At 43.8% G+C, this 22,603-nt stretch overlaps 1 protein-coding gene across 1 annotated transcript in view; it reads right to left on the reverse strand.

The window, feature by feature from the left end:
* LOC102839764 (tyrosine-protein kinase SgK223-like) overlaps positions 1-15,664 on the reverse strand; it is a 67,263-nt gene extending 51,599 nt beyond the window's left edge. The window contains exons 1-2 of the mRNA XM_006834480.1: positions 15,335-15,664; positions 10,461-12,292 (exon numbers count right to left, since the gene is read on the reverse strand). Coding sequence (XP_006834543.1) covers positions 10,461-12,292; positions 15,335-15,664 — 2,162 coding nt within the window. The remainder of the gene's footprint in view (positions 1-10,460; positions 12,293-15,334) is intronic.
* Positions 15,665-22,603: the final 6,939 nt, after the last annotated feature.

Genomic DNA, 22,603 nt, shown 5'->3' on the forward strand with positions numbered 1-22,603 from the left:
CGGAACAGCTGGTAGTTTCGAACTGCTGACCTTGCGGTTCACAGACAGATTCGTAACTACTACACTACCACATCATGATTAGATATCCATTATTTCTAGGTTTTATGCATAAATTCATGGAAAGAGACCAACTACTAATTTACCCCTGATATAGAGCAGAAAATAAGCTTGCATTGCTGATACATATGCCTTCTTTTGTTGATCAGACTTTGTGTATGTGTGTGGGGCAATTTCTTCCATTGAAGTAGGCCCGATATTTATTTTCCCCTGGACCAACTTGATCTCTAGTTTACTCATTTAGCCTTAGACAAATGGTCAAATACAGATGATTCCTAAGATAAACAGTATTTCCTAAGACAAACTGATTTTCAGCATATCATGCTGAAAAGTCTATCATACAATGCTGCTGTTGTTGTGAAGTGCGGTCGAGTCGGTTCCGACCCATAGCGACCCTGTATAGTATTTCTGAGGGGCAGCTGGTGAGCTTGAACCACCAATCTTGCAGTTCAAATGACTTTGCAGTCTGGTGCATTAACTTACAGTGCCACACATACATTAAGACAATGGAATTCTCTGGTGAATTTTTGCCACTTCCTTGAAATCTAGTATAGTGTAATGTTCCTCAAGAATACAACATTTGAACATTCACACTTGCAGATAATACCCACTTGACCTGGCATCAATGACTGGATGATCAGAGCTCAACTAGAAGAAGAAAGAAAAGAAAAAAAAAAGAGTAATCTGATACAATTTAATGATCTTGACCTACACCTGTGGATGCAGTAGCTCAAAAGAGGGAGCAAATCTTTACAGCAAGGATCATTCCCACTCCCCCTCCATATACAGAGTAGACAGGGATGGGCAACTTGGACATTGGCTATCCAAAAAAGGGGGGCTACAAAAGCAAGAAGTGACTGGCTTACAAGCTTTCAAGAGAGGGCCTTGATCCAGAGGGCACAGAGGAAGGCAGAATCTCCACTAAGTAGTAGCCAATCTGCCTGGGTGGGCTGATGAAAGGAGATGGGGATAGGTCCCTTGTGGTACAATGGTGAATAATTGTTATCTGGACTGACTATGAGGATTGGAAATGTAAAGCTAGTCATTTTGTAACAAAAGGAGGGGAGTGATTGACTTTGCAGTCCAGGAGTGGAGGTCCCTGGGACCGTCAAGGGAGAAGAGCAGAGTGCGGGTCCCTACCCCAACAAACAGTGATGACAGAAATGGAGGCAGAGACGATGATATGGAGAGATGGAGCAGCTGGAGACTTTAGACCCAGAGAGGGAAAGGGGCTGTGTGCTGACGACCGGGGGGGGGGGGGGCAGGCAACCAAAGACAACCCTTTGGTTGATTGATGATGCATGGAGAGGACTGTAACCATGAAAATGAAATGATATACAATAGGATGAATGTAAAGCTAATGTTCTCCCATATAAACTATCACATAATTCACAATAAAACATTTTTAAAAAAATACAACATTTGGAACTCTGATTAGATTGGATATGGATTATGGAGACAAACAATCTCATTCATTCTATTCTCATCCTAGGCATTCACTCTGAGAAACCATGTTAAAAAAGAGACCACATAATAACATCGTTTTGATTTCTCTGGCTAGGAAAGTGCCCATTTTTGTAGACAGAAAGAGTTCCATCTAGAACCCTGTAATCACCTCATCTGACGAGAACCAAAGATGGAAGGAGAAAAAGAATTAAGAATGAGCAAAAGCTCAAGAGCAGCCTCAGCTCCCAAGAGTCCCTGAAGAATAAGGGGAGAATTTAGTCAAAAATACAATTACATCTAGTTAAATAACAATGAATTAAGCACAATAAATGTAAATTAAAATGCAATTACAAAAATCATAATTAAGTGGGTTAAGAATTAGAACTAGTAATAACTGTAGACTACCATTGGTCTGTCAGTTCGTTATAATTTGGTGTTTTTCCTGTGAAGGTGATGCTAGAAGCTACCACCAGTAAATCAAATACTCTGGGAGACAGGTCTCAGTAAGGCTCCCAGACAAAGGCAGACTAAAAAGAAGAACCTGGTGATCTACTTCTAAAAACAAAACAAAAATGGCCAGTGGAAACCTTATAAATAGCAGCAAAACATTGTTTAACATATTGCCAGAAGATGAGTCCCTCAGGTTGGAAGGCATTCAAATTACAGCTGGGGAAAAGTTACCTCCTCAAAGTAAAGTTGACCTTAACTATGTGGACTGAATCAAGCTTTCAGGATCTCCATTCGATGATGTCACATGATTCACAATAAGAAGAAACAGCTACAAATGTTCATTAATAATCAGAAGACGAAATGTATGAAGTATAAATCTAAGAAAACTGCAAGTTGTCAAAATGAAATGTAATGCTTAAAGATCAACATCCTAAGAAATAGACTGGTATTTGTTATTTTGAATGGGGCAATTACATGGTCTGTGGCTCTGTGGATTAATGCGCCAGACTGCAATGCCATTTGAACTGCAAGGTCAGCGGTTCAAACTCACCAGTCACTCCTCGGAAACCCTATACAGGGTCGCTATGGGTCGGAACTGACTCGACGGCACTTAACAACAACTATACTGAGAATAACAAATTGAAGAGGTATGGCACCACATTCATCATCAAAATGAACATTTCAAGCTCTATCCTGAAATAAAATCCTGTTGGTGATAGGACAGTACCCATACGCCCACAAGGTGTAGTGCTGTATGATTAGCGCTGGACTGTGAACCACAAGGTCAGCAGTCCAAACCCACTAGCTGCTCCTCGGAAATCCTATACAGGATCACAATGAGTCAGAACTGACTTGAAAACACTTAACAACAACAGAGTCCTCTCTAGTAATGTAATGGATTGCGAGCGGGGCTGCTAACTGCAAGGTGAGTAGTTCACATCTACCAGTTGCTCCTCAGGAGAAAGATGAGGTTTTCTGCTCCCCTAAGGATTTACAGCCTCAGAAACGTTATACAGAGTTGCTACGTGTCAGTAACACGCAAGCATCACCACCGCTAACTGCAAGGTTGGTGGTTCAACCCTCTAGCTGCTTCTCGGAAATTCTAAATAGAATCGCTATGAGTCAGAACCAACTCGACGCACTTAACAACAACTAACAGGGAAGACTAGTTAATACAACTATTATTCAAACTTACGCACCAACCACTAATGCCAAAGATGAAGAAATTGCAGCTTTTTATACACTTCTGCAATCTGAAATTGATCAACCATGCAATCAATATGCACTGATAGTTTCTGATGACAGGAATGTAAAAGTTATAAACTGAGAAGGATTGGTAGTTGTAAAATATAGTAGTTGTAATAAAATACAATAGTAATTATAGAATAGACCAATGACTTAATACATTACAAACACCTTTTTTCAATAACATGAATGTCATCACTATATGAAATATACTGAAATTAAACCAACCACATGTGTGGAAAGAGACATTGGAGAAGATCAAAATCATCAGTCAAAACAAGGACATGGAATGACTGTAGAATAGATCATCAATTACTTATATCAAGTTTTAAGTTGAAACTGAAGGAAATTAAAACAAGTCCATGAAAGCTAAACTACGACCTTAAGTATATCTGATTTGAGTTTAGAAACCACATCAAGAATAAATTTGACACATTGAACTTTAACAGCTGAAGACCAGATTAGTTGTGGAATGACATCAAGTACAATGTACATGAAGAAAGCAAAGGTCATTTAAAAAGAGAAGAAAGAAAGACCAAAATGAATGTCAGAAGAGACTCTGAAACATGCAGTTGAACATAGAGTAGCTAAAGGGAATGGAAGAAATGATGAAAAGAGCTAAATAAAAAAGCTAAACAGAACATTTCAAGGGGCAGCTTGAGAAGACAAAATATTTTAATGAAATGTGTGAAGGCCTGGAGATTGAAAACCACACTTTCTCAAGCTGAAGCCTCAACATGTAATATTGAAGGATTCTAGGAGGAAAACATTGAATGATGCAGGAAATACCTAATGTAGATGGAAGGTATACAACAAATCACTGTACCAGAAACAACTGGCTGATGTTCAGCTTTTTAAGAGGTAGCATCTGATCAAGAGCCAATGGTATTGAAGAAAGAAGTCCAAGCTGTACTGAAGGCACTGGAGAAAAACAAGGCTCTAGGAATTGAGGGACTACTAATTGAAATATTGTTTAAAATGTATGCAAAGCTGGAGGCACTAAATCTTATATGCCAAAAAATCTGGAAGACAGCTACCTGCCCAAATAACTGGAATGTATCTATATTTGTGCCACTTCCAAAAATAAACTATGCAACAGGATACAATCGTTACCAAACAGTATTAATATCATGCACCAATAAAATTTTGCTGAACATAATTTTAAAATGGTTGTAGCAATACATGAGAGGAAATATTCAGAAATTCAAGCTAAATTCAATAAAGGACAGCAGATGAGATATATCATTAATGGATGTTGGCTAACTAAAAGCAGTGAATACCAAAAAGATGTTTACCTGTGTTTTATTGAGTATATAAAAACATTCAACTGTGTGGATAATAACAAATTTGTGGATAATGTTTTAAAAAAATGGGCATCCCAGAATACTTAATTGTATTCATGCACAACCTGTCCACAAATGAAGAGGCAGTGGTTCCAAAAAAACAAGAGGATACTGTGTGGCTTAACATCCGTAAAGGGATGAGTCAAGGTTGTATCCTTTCACCACACTTATTCAATCCATACTGAGCAAATAATCTAAGATGCTGGACTATATGAAGAAAAACATGGCATCAGGACTGGAAGAAAGCTCAATAATGCCCAGTGATATGCAGATGACACAACCTTGTTTGTCCAAAGTGCTTGAAGTACTTACTGAAGATCAAACATTACATCGTTTAGTATGGATTATACCTCAATGTAAAGAAAACAAAAATCTCAACTGGACCAATAAGCAATATCATGATAGAGAAAATATAGAAGTTGTCAAGTATTTCATTGTATACAGATTCGCAATAAATGCCCACATAAGCAGCAGTCAAGAAATACAAGGAAGTATTGCATTGGATAAGGAGCTCTGGTAGCGTAGTGGTTAAGAATCAGGCTGCGAACCTCAAGGTCAGCAGTTCGAAACTACCACCTGTTCCGCAGGAGAAAGATGACATTTTCTGCTCCCATAAAGATTTATAGCCTCGGAAACCCTATACAGGGCAACTATAGGCCAGAATCGACTGGACGGCACTTAACAACAATTGCACTGGGTGAATCTGCTATAAACCCACTCACTGTCATCAAGTCAATTCTGACTCAGAAAGACCCTGGAGGATAGAACAGAACTGCTCCACATGGTTTCTAAGAATCTCTACAAAAGCAGATAGCCTCATCTTTCTCCCTCAGAGTGGCTGGTGGTTAACAAATATGTGATTAGCTTAACCTACTGCATCACCAGGGCTCTTTCTGCTGCAAAAGACCTCTTTAAAGTATTAAAAAGCAAAGATGTCACTTTGAGGATTAACAAGCGCATGACTGAAGCCATAGTATTTTCAATTGCCTCATCTGCATGAGAAAGCTGGACAATTAATAAGGAAAACCAAAGAAGAATCGATGCATTTGAATTGTGGTGTTTGGAAGAATATTGAATAGACCACAGACTGTCAGAAGAATGAACAAATATTTCTTGGAAGAAGTCAGAAGGATCCTTGGAAGAAAAGATGGGGAGAAGATCTGTCTCACATAGTATGGACATGATCCCAGTAGGGACCAGTCTCTAGAGAAGGACATCATGCTTGTTGAAAATATTTATCAGTGAAAAAGAGGAAGACCTTCAAGGAGATGGACAGACACAGTGGCCCAAGAATGAGCCGAAAGAGCCACCGAAAGGATGAAAGAGGAGTGGGTAGTGTTTTATCCTGTTGTACACAGGTCATTATGAGTTAGTATGGACTCAAAGGAACCTATCAGCATTAGCGATAATTTTAGAACAAAAATGACTATCATTTTCTTGGGGAAATTTTCTTTTGTTTGCTTAGTCTCACTTAGGGTCAGACCGTTTGGAAACTAAAACCATATAAATCTGTCTTATTTTGTATTCCCACCTCCCTCTAATGCCACATCTTAATGTAGGCATATTGTCCTAATTTATGGGTTTTTGTTTTGTTTTGTGAAACCAAACAATCACCCCTCAACTGACCTTGTAATTCAAAACTGTCATTTAAAAGCAGGTTTGGATCTACAAAGAAAAGGAAGAAATAAATTTTATTATTTTGCATCTTAATTATTTCCCCAGGCATTATTGATCTCATTTATTAAACTACCTAAACCTTGAATATGACATCCATGAAGCTAAGAGGTCCACACTTCTTTCCTGACATTTTATAACTAGCAATACATGTCTAGCCTCACCTATAACTCTGCCTTAAAATGGGGAGGGGTGGCCCAAAGACTCGAAGGACTCTATCATCCTGAGTGTGAGTTTGTGTGTGGGAGGTGAGTGTGAGTTTGTGTGTGGGTGAGGGACCCCCGACTCTGACTTACCTACACTAGTGGGATAGGCATGCACTTCAACACCCCCAAAGAAGGGCTGTTCAGAGCACGCTTATGTGCACTGAGAACCTTTGTCCTACATGGCATTACAGCAAGAGGTTCCTCAGGAACACAAATGGGAGATTACAGAGGACAATATCTCAAACAGACAGATAAGCCACTGCCAAACTTTCAAAACAGGACCACAGAAAAGTGAAGTTATTAGGAACATCGGTTGGTCTTCCTCCAGGTCACAGTCAGCTTTGGAAAACAGGGTGATAAGCCACCTAGAAAAATCCTTCTTTTTTCGTCCACAATGGCCCAGGAAAGCATATCTCCACACTGTGTAAGTGGAAAATAACCAGGGCTTCAAACCAGTTCCGTTTGACCCCCTGCTGAGAATCAGCCTGCCCACCCTAAGTATTCTGAATCAACTGTGGGCAGAAAAGAAACTTCTCAGCAGGGTATAGTCAGAAGTAACTAGGTTCAAAGCCCAAAACTAGCACAGCTTTGCATTTAGCAATCCCTTTTTCTAGAGTAAGGAGTCCTGGAGACACTGTGGACTAAGCATTAGGTTGCTAACTACAAGGTTAGCCATTCAAACTGACTAGCCCCTCCGCAGGAGGACCAGGAGGCTGTTTTCATTAAGATGTACAGTCTCAGAACCTCTATGGCACCATTGTGCTTTGTCTTAAAGGGTTGCTATGACTTGGAATCAATTCCATGGCAGTGGGCTTCTGTTTTTCTTTTGTTTTGTTTTCTCTAGAGTATAGAGTTCATCTAACAACACACGTGAGACCTATTCCCTTTGGTCACGGATGAGTCTGGTCATTAAAAATAGGACCCACTGAACAGATGGGCCCATGTGAAGAAATCACAGGTCACCCTGCACATCACTTGAAGACCTTCCAACATTTTTTCATCTTGGAAAACTGGCACCAGCCTTGTCATCATTGCCAATGTGATAGCAATATTGGTATTGTTTCAGCTGTAGGCCACATTCTCATTAACATTCTGATTTGCCAACGCCTTGCTTGGTACAAAGTTTATGAGGTTATTGGCACCATCCCCAGAGGAACTGAGTACAGTATAGACCCAGTTCCGGCATGAAGCCAGCTCATGGTCCCAAGCTTCCTTATCTCCTCACAGGGAGATGTGAGGAGTCGAGAGATAATGTCAATAATGCTTGAATATCTGCCCAGAATGAAAGTACATATTAGTTTTACTTACTCTCTTTTCTGTGCTCCCTTAAGCTGTAGTTGTTATTAAGTGCTACTGAGATGGTTCCAATTCATCGCAACCCCGTATAGGGTTTCCAAAGAGCATTGGGTGGGTTTGAATCACTAACCGTTCGGTTAGCAGTCTAGTGTTTACCGTACAGTGCCACACCAGGAGCTGCTCCATTTTACTGCCTTGATTTTTCTCCCCAAAAGTCCTGGAAATAAAAACCTTTTGCCGTTTTGTTTCGTTTTTATTTTTTAAGGACAAGAACTTCTGAGATTCCCATCTGGTTTGGGCTGTATATAATCCAATGATTTTATCATAACAAACTGGGCCAAAAAACTCTGATCTCAACCCAGATGCTAATTAAAACCCTACCTGAGTCATGTTGCTATGGTTACTGGGATTTCTACAAGCCCTCTGATTCTTAAACAAGAAAGTTTTAGTTACTTCTCCCAGGCTCAGGTGGTATTTCTGGGATTGGGCCAGGCTGGTTCCTGTAGGATGTGGACGGCACTGCCGTAGTCAAGAGCAAAGAGTGGGTTTTGCCTACATACCATCTAAGCTTTACACTGGATTCTGCTGTTCGTCTCCTCTACCCTTTCAACAACCAAGTGTAAAACAGGGCTAACAGCAGCTCATTTTAGAGAACAATAACCTGGAGAAGCAATCACAGTCTGTAGGTAAATGAGACAGATAGACATGAACCTGGGTATATGAGACCTAAGATTGAGCTTTGAGCTAATATGCTCAGCTGCTAACCAAAATGCTGAAGGTTTCAATTCATACAAAGGTGCCTCAGAAAAAAGGCCTGGCAATCTACTTCCCAAATATCAGCTACTGAAAGCCTTAATGGTGTACAGTTCTCCTCTGACGCTCATGGCGTTTCCTGGTTCCTCAGGCTTGAGGAAGAGAGACACAATGCCCTATGTAAGTTCCTATGCCTGTTGGTATATGCTGTGTGTCTAGGAGCACAAACTATAAAGTCTTAGGCAGGGTACTTCAGTTCTTTCTTTCTCCCTATTTTTCATCTGCAAAATATGGATAGTAATTCCTACCTCCTAGGGTTGGTTTGAGGATAAGAGACTTAATGTATCGAATACTCTTAGATCACTGCCTGACTAATGACAGCTCTTCACAGCTGCTGACCCATCATTCATCCCAGGAGTTAACACTGTAGCCAAAGACAGTCTGAGGATCTGGAGAACGTCTATTCCACGTGGTAGGTGGCCAGTGTAATGCTAGAACAAAGTACGGTGGTTATGAAAAAAAGCCCATGTTAGATCGCATCACAGCCTGAGACTCCTTCATGTTCAAAGTCAAGTGCCCCAGCTGCTTCCTTCTGTGGTCTGATATCAACCCAGAGGCACATCAGCTGAAACAACCACTGGAAATGACAAGACCTAGAGAAAGTCGGTTCAGAAACGCTATCAATTCTTTTTGAAAAACAGCGGGTTTCTCCTTTCCCTTATATGAATCGGTTTTGCTCTAATCGAGGGAAAAAACTCCCCCCTGAATTCTAATTCCATGTACAGCTCAACAACTTTAAAAAAACAAGGCATTTATTTTTCTGAAATCTTTGAAATGGACCTTAGACTAGCAGGAGAGAGCAGTGAAACCTTGGAGAAAGTTGTGAGTTTCAGTATGTTAAAATGAAACTACATTATTGTCTCCCTTAAAAAGCGCATCTGAGGGTTTCTAATAACATGCTGACTCTTACTCTTCTGTCTCTTGGCCCTGAGGCCCTAATAGGCATCGTGGCACACAGTCACATCGAACGTGTTCACTAAGCACACATTCGGCACTGCCAGTTGGCTTCTCCATCTCTTTGCCTCCAAAATTCCTGCTGCACAGCTTCTGAGACCCCTCTTTTACATGTTTAAATAAAAGGACCATTTCAGGGTTTCCTTAAGATAGCTTGCTTAAGACTCTGAAAAGATGGGGAGACAGTTGTTGTTAAGTGACATTGAGTCGATTTCGACTCATAGCGACCCTGTATATAGGGTTTCCAAGGTAGTACATCTTTGTGGGAGCCAAACACTCATCTTTTTCCCACGGAGTAACTGATGGGCTCAAACCCTGGTCTTGTGGTTCGAAGTCTAGTGCTTATCCTCTAATGCCAACAGATGAGAGTAGCAGACTATAAAACGACAGGCACCAAAAAAGAGCAAGAGCTCAGCAGTGCTATAGTGAATGACTAGCTATGAAGCTGCCTGTCTCAACCAGGGCACTGCTGGTAAGTTTGTTTGCTGAGCCCAAACAGGAACATGCTCTCTGCAGGCTGTGATGGACTCCCTTCTCTGAAATTTAAATAAAGGCACAGGGGCCTTTGGGAAGACACCGGTGGCTGGAATACAGGAGCAAACAGTTAACACCCTCAGCTGCTAAATGAAAGGTTGGAGGGTTGAGTCTACCCAGAGGCAAGCTACTGTTGAAAAAATTAGCCATTTAAAATCCTATGGAGCCCAGTTGTATTCTGACACTTATTGGGTTGCCATGAGTTGGGGCTGACTTCACAGCTGGTTTAGCAGTTATGCAGGACTGAGAATGACAGACACAGAAGCAGACAGACACAAATCCCTGTTCCAGTTGCAATCCCCTGGTGTGTAACTGTGAAGGCTATCAGCAGGGGAGGGAAAGGGTGGTGTATCTGACAATGTCTCTGGAAGATCCCTCCATCCTGCCAGACAAAGACTTTTTCCTTCAGAACCCCAAGTCAGAGACTGACAAGCATTCTCACCTTGACTTTGGAGGCGGGGGCGGAGGTGAAAATGTCTCAATTCTGCTTCTGTCTTTGGGGAACTCAAAGGCAAACGAGGCCGATTTGCTCATCCCAGTGCCAGCTTTGCCATTCTGCCTGGAGGAGCCATCTGTTGGGTGGAGACGGTGCCAGGTGGAGGAATGTGCGGAGTCCGAGGTGCCGTTTTCCATTTCTCTGCCCCAGCCTCGACTCAGTAATTCCGGTTCCACCTCCTCCTCTTCCTCTATCCGGCACTGACGACTCCAGGCGCCTGTCTGGTACCTGGGTCGCCTCTGGTCCAGGGAGGCAGCTGTGACCATGGAGGTGGTGGGCGGGCACCTGACAGGGTCGTTTGCGGTGACACCATTTGGACGGCAGGAAGCAGTGGGGTCAAGGGGGCCTCTGGATGAAGGTAGGGTCCCAACAACACTGCCAGAGGTGCCCTCGCTGAGGTCAGCCAGTGGGGAGGCAGATGAAGACACAGGGGACCCTCCAGGGCTACTCTTAGACAACTTAGGGGGGATGGCAGGTCTCCCCTTGGGTGTGTTCTCACCCACATCATGACGCTGGCTTTCCCTGGAGCTCAACCCCTGCCTAGCTGATGTCTCCTCTTCCCCGGCCTCAGTGTCTTGATTCACAGGTCCACGGGGCCACTGCACCCCCACCGCGGAGTCGGGGCTGCTCAGGCAGATTGTCCGGTGGTCCTCTTCTGGGTGGGCTGCCATGACAGTGATGGTAGCTGCCACCTGGGTGGGTATATCTGGCCCCTCCCTGTCCTGGCCCCAGGCACATGCAGCGTTCTGAGCCCAAGTGTTAGCAGTCCATATCTGGCCCTGAGCAGGTGCTGACTGTTCGGCCTTGGCCTGTGGTCTGGAAGGCACTGGTCCTGCCTTCTTCCTCTTGGTGCTCTCAGCATAGATGGGTTCAGGTTTCTCAGTCTCCCTAGAGGTGTCTGGAGGCTGGGTCTCCCCAGTCAGCCCAAGGCATGTGCCAGAGTTCCCCATGCGGCAGCCTGTTTCCTGCTGCTTCTCCAGCACAGGTTCCTTTATGAGGGAGCAGTAATCACTCTCCAGATGGGGCGCAAAGGGGCTGCTGGTGCCACTGCTGCCACTCCCACATGAGATGCCATCTGAAGAGCTGGCAGCCTCTGAGGTAAGGGATGGCTTCTTGGGTCCCAGACGGGATGGATGCTCTGCCGAGTCCTGGGTACAGCACTCCCTCAGGAAACCCAACACCTGCTTGTTCTCCTCAGGGGGTCCAGCACACATCGCCTGGTCCCAGTAACCTGGTGAGCAGTCCCCTCCATGAGGTCTGCGTCTGGAGCCCTCAGCCTGTGAGGCGTCCTTGGCAGCAGGACTCCCAGGGCAGCAGTCCAGGATGGAGCAGTACTCTCCACCTTCACTGTCCCCCGAGGGCGAGCACCTTTGATCGCTGTCATCCTCTGATGGTAATGATTCCTGCAGGGGCTGGGGAGAGGAGTAGGACCCAGGGCCCTTGGTACAGCCCGATGCCATCTCTGCAAAGGTGGCCAGTTTCTGGCGGAAGCTCTCCTGAGTAGAGGTCAACTCTTGGAAAGGAAATGAGGGTTTACCCTCTCTTCCACACTTGTCATTGGGAAAATTCACCGGGTGGAAAGCAATGTCCCTTTCCCCCCGGGTGTCTAGATTGTGCAAACCGACCATGGCAAATGCAGGGGGGCACCGAGAGCTACCATCCACAGGGGAAGAAGGACCACCAGGCTTCTGGGCACCACGGAAGCTGCTCAGGAAAGCTCTCGGAGCATCGTCATGTTTTGAGAGGGGGATTTTGCTGGGTGCTCGTCTCCAGATGACCTAAGAACCCAAGGTAAAAAGACTTATGTGAGATCTTGTTAGAAATAAAAGAGAAAAAGTAAAAGGCAAATGCCATGACATTGTACTGGGGGAAGGCAGCAGCCGGCAGCTCATCAGTGCAGGCGCTCCAGCACGCCCACCTTCTGATCTCCCCACAAGCCTTATCATCATTGCAGGGTACCCAGTGAGCCAGTTGTCTTCCCATAGACAGAGCTGAGCTTCCCACCAGTGACTAGTTACTCTTTTGGGTCAGGTCTGTGATGAAGTGGGGGAATGAAAAAAAAAAATGGACAAAAAGAATATTTTGCCATCTCCCTCACAACTGTGAGATGAAGTTTGCCTGTGGGCTTTGAAAACCAGGTTTTGGATTTTGCTTTTGTTTGTTACTTCTTTGATAACCATGTTGTGACCTTGTTGTGCAGTTCTGAAGAAAACCAGAAATAAGAATTTTTAAAGCAATTAGAGTCTAAAGCCTAAAACCCACCACATCAGGTCGGTTCCAACTCACATTGATCCTAGGAAAAGAGTATAACTGTTTCTTGGGGTTTCTGAGACTGTAAATCTTTATGGGAGCAGATAGCTTCGACTTTCTCCCAGCGAGTGGTTGGTGGGTTTGAACTGCCAACCTTGCAGTTAGCAGCCCAATGCCTAACTCATAGAACCACCATGGTTCCTACCAAGTTTTAGAAGTGGTATCAAAATCAGGCCTCCATTTGTTTCTTTTTCAAGATGATTCTGAACTTAAGGAGCCCCTGGCTTATATCTGTGATGGGTGAAGGTAGCCAGAATGGCCCAGTGAATGGACATAAACAGCTTAGGAAAGCAGCCACTCTAGACCTGTTCCTGACAGGAAAATCTCAGTCACAGGAATGTCACAATTAAGCCTCCACAGATTTGAAACTGACCTTTGTTTTCTCACACACACACCCTTCCTGATCCACTCACCACACTGGTTCAGAAGAACAAGTTACAGGCAAAGAGGTTAAACAGGTAGCAAGCAATTCTAAGAACATGTCCTAGACATGCCTAAAGGCTGCAAACTCCAGCCACCCTGTTCTGTGATTCCTTTAGGGATGTAACGGATTTTAGTGATTCTAAATCAAAAGGTGTAAAATTCAAGCTTCAAACTGGAAATATGAACACTGGCTGGGTGCCAAACACCAGTAAGGAATTACTGTTAATATTTTCAAAGTGGTAGTGATGGTGGTGTGCCATAAAGTCAGTTTACAGGAGCAGAAAGCCTCATCTTTCTCCCACAGAACTGCTGGTAGTTTCAGACTGCTGACCTTGAAGTCAGCCGTCTGACTCGTAACCACTACACTACCAGATGATGGTGTTGTGGTTCTAGTTCATGTTGTTATTGTTCAGTGCCATCACATCAGCTCTGACTCACAGCAACCCTATATAGGGTTTCTGAGGAGCTGCTGCTGGTGGGTTTGAATTGCCAACCTTGGGGTTAGCAGTCCAGTGCTTATCTTACAGCACCGCACCAGGACTCCTTATATTTTTATAGTGTTTCTCTTTTAAAGATATGTGTTCCCATGATACAGTGCCCAGGGATTTGCTTTAAAATCATAATCAGGGTGAGTGGGTAATGGTAGTGATTAAACAAGATTGTGAGCTGATAGATATTGAAGCTGATAATTACTGCTTGGTACCAACACTTTAAATGATCAGTTAAAAAGTTCTTTTAAAAATACACCAGTGTTCATTGCAGAATTGTTCACAGTAGCTAAAAACTAGAAACACCTAAGTGTCCATCAACAGATGATGGATAAACAAAATGTGGTCTATACATACAATGGAATATTACTTACACTGAGTGTAATCAGTCAGTTATAAAAGAAGAAATGTGATATGATTCCACTTATACGATGTAGGCAAATTTATGGACACCAATGTGGTTTCTAGGGGTGAGGAGATAGAAAGTGGCTGTCTTTGCTTAGAGGACACTGGGTGTCTGTTAATGGTGGTAGAATACTTTAGAGACAAACAATGGTGATAGTTGCACAATAAGATGAACATAATCAAATGTCACTGAATTGTACATGTATAACATGATGAATTGGCCAATGTTCTGTTGTACAAAGGGACTGTAAGTTTGTGAAAAATTCCATTACCTTTTAATTCCATTTTTCCATGAACTTTTTAAAGTTCTCTCATGTGCAAGTATATATATATAGCAAGTATATATATATACACACACACACACACACACAAATACATATATGGTGCTGGACGATAATGCATCAGACTGAAAAGTCAATTTGAACTATAAGGTTGGCAGTTCAAATTCACCAGTCTCTATGAGTCAGAACTGACTCAAAGGCACTTAATAAAACAACAAAAAACAATATATAGGCGTCCTGGTGTGGCACTGTGGGATAAAGCACTGGACTACAAGGTCAGTTTGAAACACAAGGCTGGCAGTTCAAACCCACTAGCTGCTCCTTGGAATCCCTATACAGACTGAGTCACTATGAGTCAGAATTGACTCGATGGCACTTAACAACAACAACAATTTTACGACAAAACAATTTATATATATATATATATATATATATATATATATATAGTTGTTGTTGTTATGTGCCATGGAGTCGGTTTCAACCCATAGCAACCCTGTACAGGGTTTCGGAGGCTGTAAATCTTTACTGGAATAGAAAGCCTCATCTTTCTCTGGCAGAACGGCTGGTAGTTTTGACTGCTGACCATGAGGTTAGCACCCCAACTCATAACCACTAGAAACTTTAAAAAGTCTTTCAAAAGCTCCATTTTGTCTGCCTTTGTACCATCTCTAGATAGCAGGATGAAATTTTGAGAAGCAGGATTAATGTTTGTTAGCCCAAAGGGACAGAAAGAAAGGAGGGTAGGTGATGGCAAAATACCATCAGTCAGGAAGGAGCAATCTTGAGGCAAGCCAAGGGAAAGCCATTCAGCAGGATTCCTGCTCTAACAGCCCTCCCTGGCTGCCAGCCAGTCACCAAGTGTTACAACAGGAGCAGCCCCTGTAAAAATACCAGAGAGGTTAGTCAGCCTCACCTGCGGGACCTCGGCGCTCATGCCGCCCTCTGTCCACACATCAGAGGCATCAGAGCTCATCATGGTGGGCTTCACTGCGATGGTGGGTTTGGAGTAAGGTAAGCCGTTCACTCCCTCATCTTCTAGACGGCAGTTCTCAGGCCTCGGGGGCAGGCGGGGTGGAGCAGGCAAGCTGCCCGCTCTGAGCTGGGGACGGCTGGCCACCAGTTGGTGGTCACTCCGCAGGCAAAAGCAGTTCTTACAGGACCCGGGCTTCCAGATGTGCTCTACAAAGTCACTGCAGGCAGACATTTTCGGGCTCTCAGGGTTCAGTCGGATGGTCTGGTGCATCTTGAGTGGACAGTGTGGTTCATCTTGTACCCAGCTCTCTGGTGTGATCTTGGCAAACGTTGGTCACAGAATAGTTTCCTGGAAAGGCAGAAAACATTTGCCTGACTAGAGATCTCCATTGTCAGAGAATGGGCTCATTATCAATGAGATGGGGATGAAGGAGGAAAGTGGTAGATTATTATTCCATCACTTCTGATGCCCTCACCCAGTTTTCACAAGGTTCATGTGTCAGTGTCCGGTGGTGCGGCCCTATCAGTAGCTGTAAATACTGAACACAGCTCTCTTGCGCGAGTCGAGAGAGGATGAGACATTCAGCCCCCTAGAATCTGGTGCCGGTGGAGATGATAAGCCTGTGCCTGGTGCAGGTACAACCTGCTGCCGAGGATACAGAGCCAAGAACACAACTAAGTAGGAAAGGAAGCAAAAATGTTAGCTGCCCAAGGATAATCCGCAGTTTCTGACCAAAAACTATGTGAGGGGAGCCAGGCTCAGGCCTTGATATCAACCTTGTAATTCCTACTTCTGGCCAGGAAAAGACTGGAATGTGTTAAGAAAGGGGAGGGGTGTGGTGTGGACTTGACCCCCACCCCACACATCCCCACTACTGGAATCTTTTCTGGAGGTTTGGCATCTTGGGAATTTGTCCCCTTCCCCTCTTCGTTAATGTAAGTTATTTAACCCTGTGATTACTGAGGTCAACTAGGATCATGCAGCAGACAAAGGGGGCAAACAGAAGAGTGAAAACAACAAAATCATGATCACCACACCTCTGTGGTCTGAGACAGAGACAGAGAGAACAAAAGCAAACAGTTGCCTTCAGATCAATTCCAGCTCCTGGAGCCCCCATGTGTGTTAGAAGAGAACTGTGTCCATAGGGTTTTCTGTGGCTGAACTGTCAGAAGCAGATTGCCAGACCTTTCTTCTGAGGTGCCTGTGGTAAATTTGGGCCTCCAACCTTTTGGTGAGTTGTGAAATAAGTACTAGTCCAAGAGAGAAAAGACATTGTCAAATAGTTAATTTTCTTCTGATAACTTTGGAGATAAGGTTGTCAAGTTTGCTGACAGAGTTAACAAGCCCAAGGGTAAGGTAAAATAAAAAATAGACAATTTGCACCATTAAAACCAAACTTGTTGCCCTCAAGTCAATTTTGACTCATATCAATTAAACAAATGAACATATTAGGCAAGAAGAGATGGGGTTAGATAGATGCCAAGAAACACTGAGATCTCCAAGCAACAATGAAGCAGAAGAGAAAAAGACAAGACCCTTCCTCCAGAGCCAACAGAGAGAAAAACTTCCCTGGAGTTGTTACTCTGAATTCGGACTTCAAACCTCCTTGTTGGAGTCCCGGTGTGGCACTGTGGGTTAATGTGGTGGACTGCAAAGTTGGTTTGAACCGCAAAGTTTGTGGTTCAAGCTCACCAGTCGCTCCTCAGAAACCCTTTAAAGGGTCGCTATGAGTCAGAACAGACTGTACGACACCTAATAACAACAACAGCCTCCTTGCTGTTGTTAAGTGCCGTTGAGTCAGTTTCGACTCATAGCGAACCCACAGAGATTTTACAAGGAGTGTCTGGTGGATATGAAATGTCCACCAGACATTTGAGGTTAGTAGTCTAGTGCTTATCGCGGCATATTTTAATGGCAAATCCACACTCTGCAAACAAGTTGGTGAAGATCTGACTCTTTGAAATCTAGGAGGCTATTTTTGAGATCCAGGAGACTTTGTCCCCACCCTGTGATCCCAAGAGGCCTTGCTTCCCCTGCTCCTTCAACAGTTCTGCTCATCTCTGAGCTACTCCAGGATTGGTCTTTTTGTTCTTTTGGAGGACAACAGATGTAGCCAGGAAGGTGGGGTCACCACTCTAAGCTAAGGGGATGTGGCTGCTAAACTCAAGGGGCAGAAGAATAGGCTTGCTGGGGCAGAGGGCATGGGATCACCACTCAGAAGGACTAGGAAAATACGGTTGCCCATTGTCATCCCAGAGGGCCTGGAATTTAGAGTTGAGGACGAGGACCAAGGGACATCCACTCAGAATCCAGAGGGCATGAATTTGATCTTAGGTTAGAATATGCCTAAAGTCTTCCCCAAGATGAGATTCTAGACTTGGAGTTGATTTAAGTCTTTTGAGATGCTGTGATTGGATGACTGTGTTTTTGTATGTAGGAAGGAACTGAATTTGAAGCGGGGAGAAAAGGGTAGAACATTTTGGATTGAACTGTGTCCACAAAAATATTTGTTGTAAAATCTTAACCTCTAAATCTCTCGGTGGAGTCCTGGTGTGGCACTGTAGGACAAGCACTGGACTACTAACCGCAAAGTTGGTGGTTCAAACCCACGAGCTGCTCCTCAGAAACCCTGCACAGGGTCGCTATGAGTTGGAATGAACTCCAAAGGTTTTAACAGCGACAATAACAACAGCTTCTACATGGGAGAAAGATGTGGCAACGTGCTTCCATAAATATTAGAGTTTTAGAAACCCTGTTGGGCAATTCTATTCTGTCATGTAGGATCGATATGAGTTGGAATTCACTGGACGGTAATGGGTATGTTTTTATGGTTTTATGCCTATAGTTATAATTGGAAGTGAGTTTTTTTTATTACATTAATGCAGCAGAATTGATTAGTGTAGGGTGTACCTCCAGTTAATTTCTTACAAAAGATAAAAGGAGCATATTAAGCAGGAGGAGACAGGGTCAAATCAATGCCAAGAAACCTGGAGATCTCTAATAACTCAGGAAGCAGAAGCTGACACACTAGACAAACACCTTCCTCCAGAGCCGACACGGAGAGAAAACCTTCCCCTAGATCTGGCACTCTGAATTTAGACTTCTAGCTTTCTAAACTGCCAAGAGTCCTGGTGTGGCGCTGCAGGTTAATGCGCTGTACTGCAAGGTCGGTTTGAACCACAAAGTCGGTGGTTCAAGCTCCCCAGCCGTTCCTCTGAAACCCTACACAAGGTCGCTATGAGTTGGAAGTCAACGGCACATAACAACAGCAGCAAACTGTGAGAAAATAAAATTCTGTTTGTGAAAGCCATCCACTTGTGGTATTTCTGTTATAGTAGAATAGATCACCGAGACAGATGATTAGCAATGGTGGTGGTAGTGCCGTGGAGTCAGTTTTGACTCATAATAACCCTGTATAGGGTTTTTGAGGCTGTAAATGTTTATGGGAGAAGAAAGTCTCACCTTTCTCCAGACAGGAATGGGAATGGGAACAGCTGGTAGTTTCAGAGTTAGCAGTCTGACTGTTAACCACTAAACTACCAGAGCTCCTCACCCTATAAAATTACCATTGAGAAGGAACTGGAAGGCTTGCAGACATTATCTAATTAGTATGAATAACACCCCATCAGCTAGCTGTTATCCCATTTTACAGGAAGGGAAACACAATGCCAAAGGTGTTAATTAAGACCTGTGGAAGGCTTTGTGTTTGGGGGGTTGGTTATAGATAGAAAGAAGTAATCCCGATGGCAAAATGGCTCAGTGCTGGACTACTAACCCAAAAGATTAGAGGTTTGAACCCACTCATCAACTCCATAGGAGAAAGGCCGGCGATCTGCTTCTGTAAAGATTACAGGCAAGAAAACCCTATGGGGCAATTCTACTATACTGCATGAGGTCGCTATGAGTTAAATTAAATTGACTCAACAGTACCCAATAACTTAGATACAAAGAGTTTTCTGTTTCTGGAAAGAGAAGCCAACTTTGCTGGCAGCCCCTTACCACAGCATTCATCACACAGAGTAGCTTGCCTTCATCTGTTTGCTGTTCATTGCTCTTCTTTCCCTATTTAAATGAAATGCCTTCCTATAAGGAGAGTGTTCATGAGAAAATCTTCTAAGAACCGATTCTCATTAACTAGGGAAGGTTAAATAGGGAGGGTTTTGCCCTAGGGTTTGCTCTCCATTTTTCTCCCGTGAGAATTTGCTTGAGGTTAGTGCACTCTAAACCATCAACAAGACTAACCAGGTGGGATGAGCCAGGAACCCCAAAGATCATTCCAGATCTCTGTGGGAAATGCTCTCATCCTTGTCTCCCACACTCGCACACAGAAGTGCTTAGTCAACAAACGCTGAAGCTAAATTTACCTCTTTTCCCTCCAAAGCTAACAATGAAGCCCACTACATCTTTAAGCTAAATAAACACTATGGAATAGAAGGTCACCTAGATCCCTGGAGAGCATAAATGGTTTGCTGTAGACTGCTGGTTGGCAGGTTGAACAAACCCGTGGTGCCATGGAAGTTAGGACTGTTGATCTGCTTCAATAAAGATCACAGCCAAGAAAATCCTAAGGGGCAGTTCTACTGTATAACACATGGAGTTGCCATGAACCCGAATTCACTAAGCAACAGGTTGCTGTTGTTGTTTTTAATTTGTGTCACAGCAATCATCCTTAGGGTCTTTGGGTCCCTCTCTTAGATATGATTGCTGGCTAGGTTCTTCTACTTCTCCTCTGCATACACATAAGTAGCAGATTTATTTCTTGCCAGTTCCCACCAAGGATGACACTAGGTTTCAACAAGTAGACCAGGCATACCAACTTGTTTTTGTTTTGTTTTGTTTTTTCCCTTTCTCTTAAAATTTTAGGGCACAGCTATCTTTAAGACCTGCTGCCAAATTTTAGCAAAAGGAAAAAAGTGATAAAAGCATTTTGGTCTTCCATAAGGCAAATACTCCATACTCCTGCCCCAGGACGGATATGAGGTCCTTTCCTGCATAGTAGATTCATGGAAGGTGGCAGAAAAGACACTCAGACTCAGGCCTGCTTCACTGCAGGAAGAAGTTCTCACACCCCCTAGGTGGCATGGAGGAAGAGAGCTTGGAAGCCAGTTCTGTGCAGCCTTGTCAAGTTCCTGTCAGCAACTCTTAAAGCTGGGCTATCTGAGAAGGTGGGAGGCCAACCACATTCTCATGGGCCACCACAGTGTCCCAAAAAAAGCATTTTTGAGGTAGCCACATCTCATTTCCTCTTCAACAGGCTACTGAGAGCACAAATTTGTCAGAGGGTTAGACACCAGTGCTGGACACTGATGTTCTAAGTTTCCCTTCCTTTGTAGCTGATGATAGCCCCATCTCCACCCTGACACACACACACAGCCCTCGGAACAGCTGGTAGACTCTGGATTAATAACGTGCTGAAATTTCCTTCAGAACTCTTCATCAGTTGATCAGTCTCTAACTGTTGAATATAACTTTCCCCACACAACTGCCCAGAGGCACAAAGGGTTTTAAGGGAAAGTTGTTGACTGAGAGAACAGAATGAAGCCCTGGGCTTCCCACCACCATTGACTACTACATCCTGTTAAAACAGGTTTCTCAGTGTCAGCTGCAGAAAAAAACAATGAAAACCAAGTAAAGTCGGAAAAGGCTCCTTTGCAGCTTCATCAGTCTAGAGAAGTTCAATGTCTGGAATGATCTCCTAGTAGTTTTAAGGAGAAGATGGTGATAAACCCAAATGGCTTACAGAAGAAGAGCCGTGTTGCCTGCCAGTTCTCCACATCCTGGGAACAGCACCATCCCAGCCCACATTCCTTACCTCTGAGGGGAGGCAGGCCCTTAGAATTATGCAAATTCCCTCATTTCAGTGGGAGGCTGTAGTGTAAGATTAGAAAAAAATATCTCAGCATTCTTTTTGATCCAATCCATGATAAAATATCTTTGTCTCTGCAAATTTCTGCATGAGATTTGTGGATATCATTTGCAAAGCTGAAGTTGTCAGATACATACTACGACACCCCCACCTACCCTTACCCAGCCTATTAAATAAGAACCTAAAGAATCAGGCGGATCAGATCTTATAAACCTCAGTATTTTTACTCAAACTGAATCTCCCTCATGCTTGCGTCAAAGTTACTTATACCTTACCTGACGTGACACAATTCCAGAAAACAAGTACTCATCTAAAAATATGTATACACTACAATTACATTAATAAAACACAAGAAAAAGGTGTTGCCTAGATACCAACACACTTCTGGGGTTGCCCAGGCAGAAAGGAGAAAGTGACAACCTTAATCACACACCCCTCCATATATACAAAAACACAAAAGTTAAGTCATAATATTCACAGTTTGTTTTCTTTTTTAGTGCTGTGTAAGCTCATCTCAGCAGGAGGAATGGGGTTTTGCACCCACGACAGTCTAAACCAATAAGGACCACACGACCCCATGATAACAAAATAACTGCAGAATCCTCTAGGACTTCCTGTCAAATTGCTTTCCCAAAAACGGAAGGGGAGAGGGGCAAAGGATTATTAATGACAGTACACGCCAGTAATCAATAATGCCTTTGAACCAGACTCTAGCCTGAACGTACTGCAAAACCCATCCCTAGACCTTTGGGCTTTGCTATCAGCTTTACTAGACCATGTGCTGGTTGAGCTGTACCTGGGAGGAATAAACACCCGGTGAGCCCGCCCAGCCTGCTAAGAACCTAAGAACGGCTGCCGCCTCCATTCCCATTCACAGGACTCTAAAGTAAAGCGGTTCTCTAAAAGCGTGTGTGTGTGTGTGTGTGTGTGTGTGTGTGGTGTGTGTGTGTGTGTGTGTGTGTGTGTGTGTGTGTGTTTTTCCCCGGCGGGGAAGAGGGCAGCACAAGCAAAGGTTAAGAACGTGTTCACAGTACGCGTTTCCTAGGGTTCAGGCTCGCTCGGGAAAGGGGCATCCCCTTCTTTCTTCCTCAGACTCCGAGGCTGGTATCAAACCAATGCTGTGTACGAGGCCTCAAAGCCATTAGCCCTGAGGTCTTGGTCCGGGCAACCCGGGGGCATCTCCTTTGACAATACCCCTGTTGTGAAAGGAAATCTCCACACCAAGCAATTCCCAAACCGCTTCAGTCCTTTGCCCCCAAATAGTGCAGCAAGACGAGAAAAACCATCAGAACACTCGGGTCCCCTCCCGGAACTCAATGGAAAGTTTCCCCGTTTTAAAGAGC

Source organism: Chrysochloris asiatica, unplaced genomic scaffold (genome assembly GCF_000296735.1).
Source record: "Chrysochloris asiatica unplaced genomic scaffold, ChrAsi1.0 scaffold00011, whole genome shotgun sequence".
Lineage (NCBI taxonomy): Eukaryota > Metazoa > Chordata > Mammalia > Afrosoricida > Chrysochloridae > Chrysochloris > Chrysochloris asiatica.